This window comes from Rhincodon typus, unplaced genomic scaffold, assembly GCF_021869965.1.
Source record: "Rhincodon typus isolate 14 unplaced genomic scaffold, sRhiTyp1.1 hic_rhity00007563, whole genome shotgun sequence".
Classification (NCBI taxonomy): Eukaryota; Metazoa; Chordata; class Chondrichthyes; order Orectolobiformes; family Rhincodontidae; genus Rhincodon; species Rhincodon typus.
The window spans coordinates 8443-8979 of record NW_025973201.1 but is presented as its reverse complement, the minus strand read 5'-3'; the positions used below and the strand labels follow the sequence as shown (position 1 = coordinate 8979).

Sequence of the window (537 nt, the reverse complement as noted above, 5' to 3'; positions counted from 1 at the left end):
GGCCTGAAACGTCAGCCTTCCTGCTCCTCTGATGCTGCTCGGCCTGCTGTGTTCATCCAGCTCTACACCTTGTTATCTGATGATTAGACTAGAGGGTTTGGCTGTCCTCTCTGAGGATTGGTTATTTGGCAGAGTAACTTCAGCCATTCGAATTGGTTTTAATCAATCAGGAACAAGGAGAGGCGCAGAGGGATCTCTGGATGATCGATGATGTCTTTTCAGGACTCAGCAGCAACAGGAAGAGATTCCAAGCTGCAATCGAGTCAGATCCACAGTCAGGTAAGAAGGTGCCAACACTGAGTTTCGACCCCCTCAACAACAGACAGACCAGAAACAGAGTCACCCAGACCCAGTCTGACATGGCGACACTGACCATTCCAGACTCTGACCGTAGCTGTGATAGATTCTCTGTGATACACCCCTAAGTACACTTCAATGGCTACTTACTTTCATACACACTGACTCTCACTGGGGTATGGGATCCCACACGCACTGACTCTCACTGGGGTATGGGATCCCACACACACTGACTCTCAC

The 537-nt window shown here is 49.7% G+C and overlaps 1 protein-coding gene across 1 annotated transcript in view; it reads left to right on the top strand.

Annotated features, from left to right (window-relative positions):
- Positions 1-200: 200 nt before the first annotated feature.
- LOC125482242 (pleckstrin homology domain-containing family A member 6-like) overlaps positions 201-537 on the top strand; it is a gene marked incomplete at its 3' end in the record, with an annotated part of 7633 nt that continues 7296 nt past the window's right edge. Inside the window, exon 1 of the mRNA XM_048594273.1 lies at positions 201-279. Coding sequence (XP_048450230.1) covers positions 201-279 — 79 coding nt within the window. The remainder of the gene's footprint in view (positions 280-537) is intronic.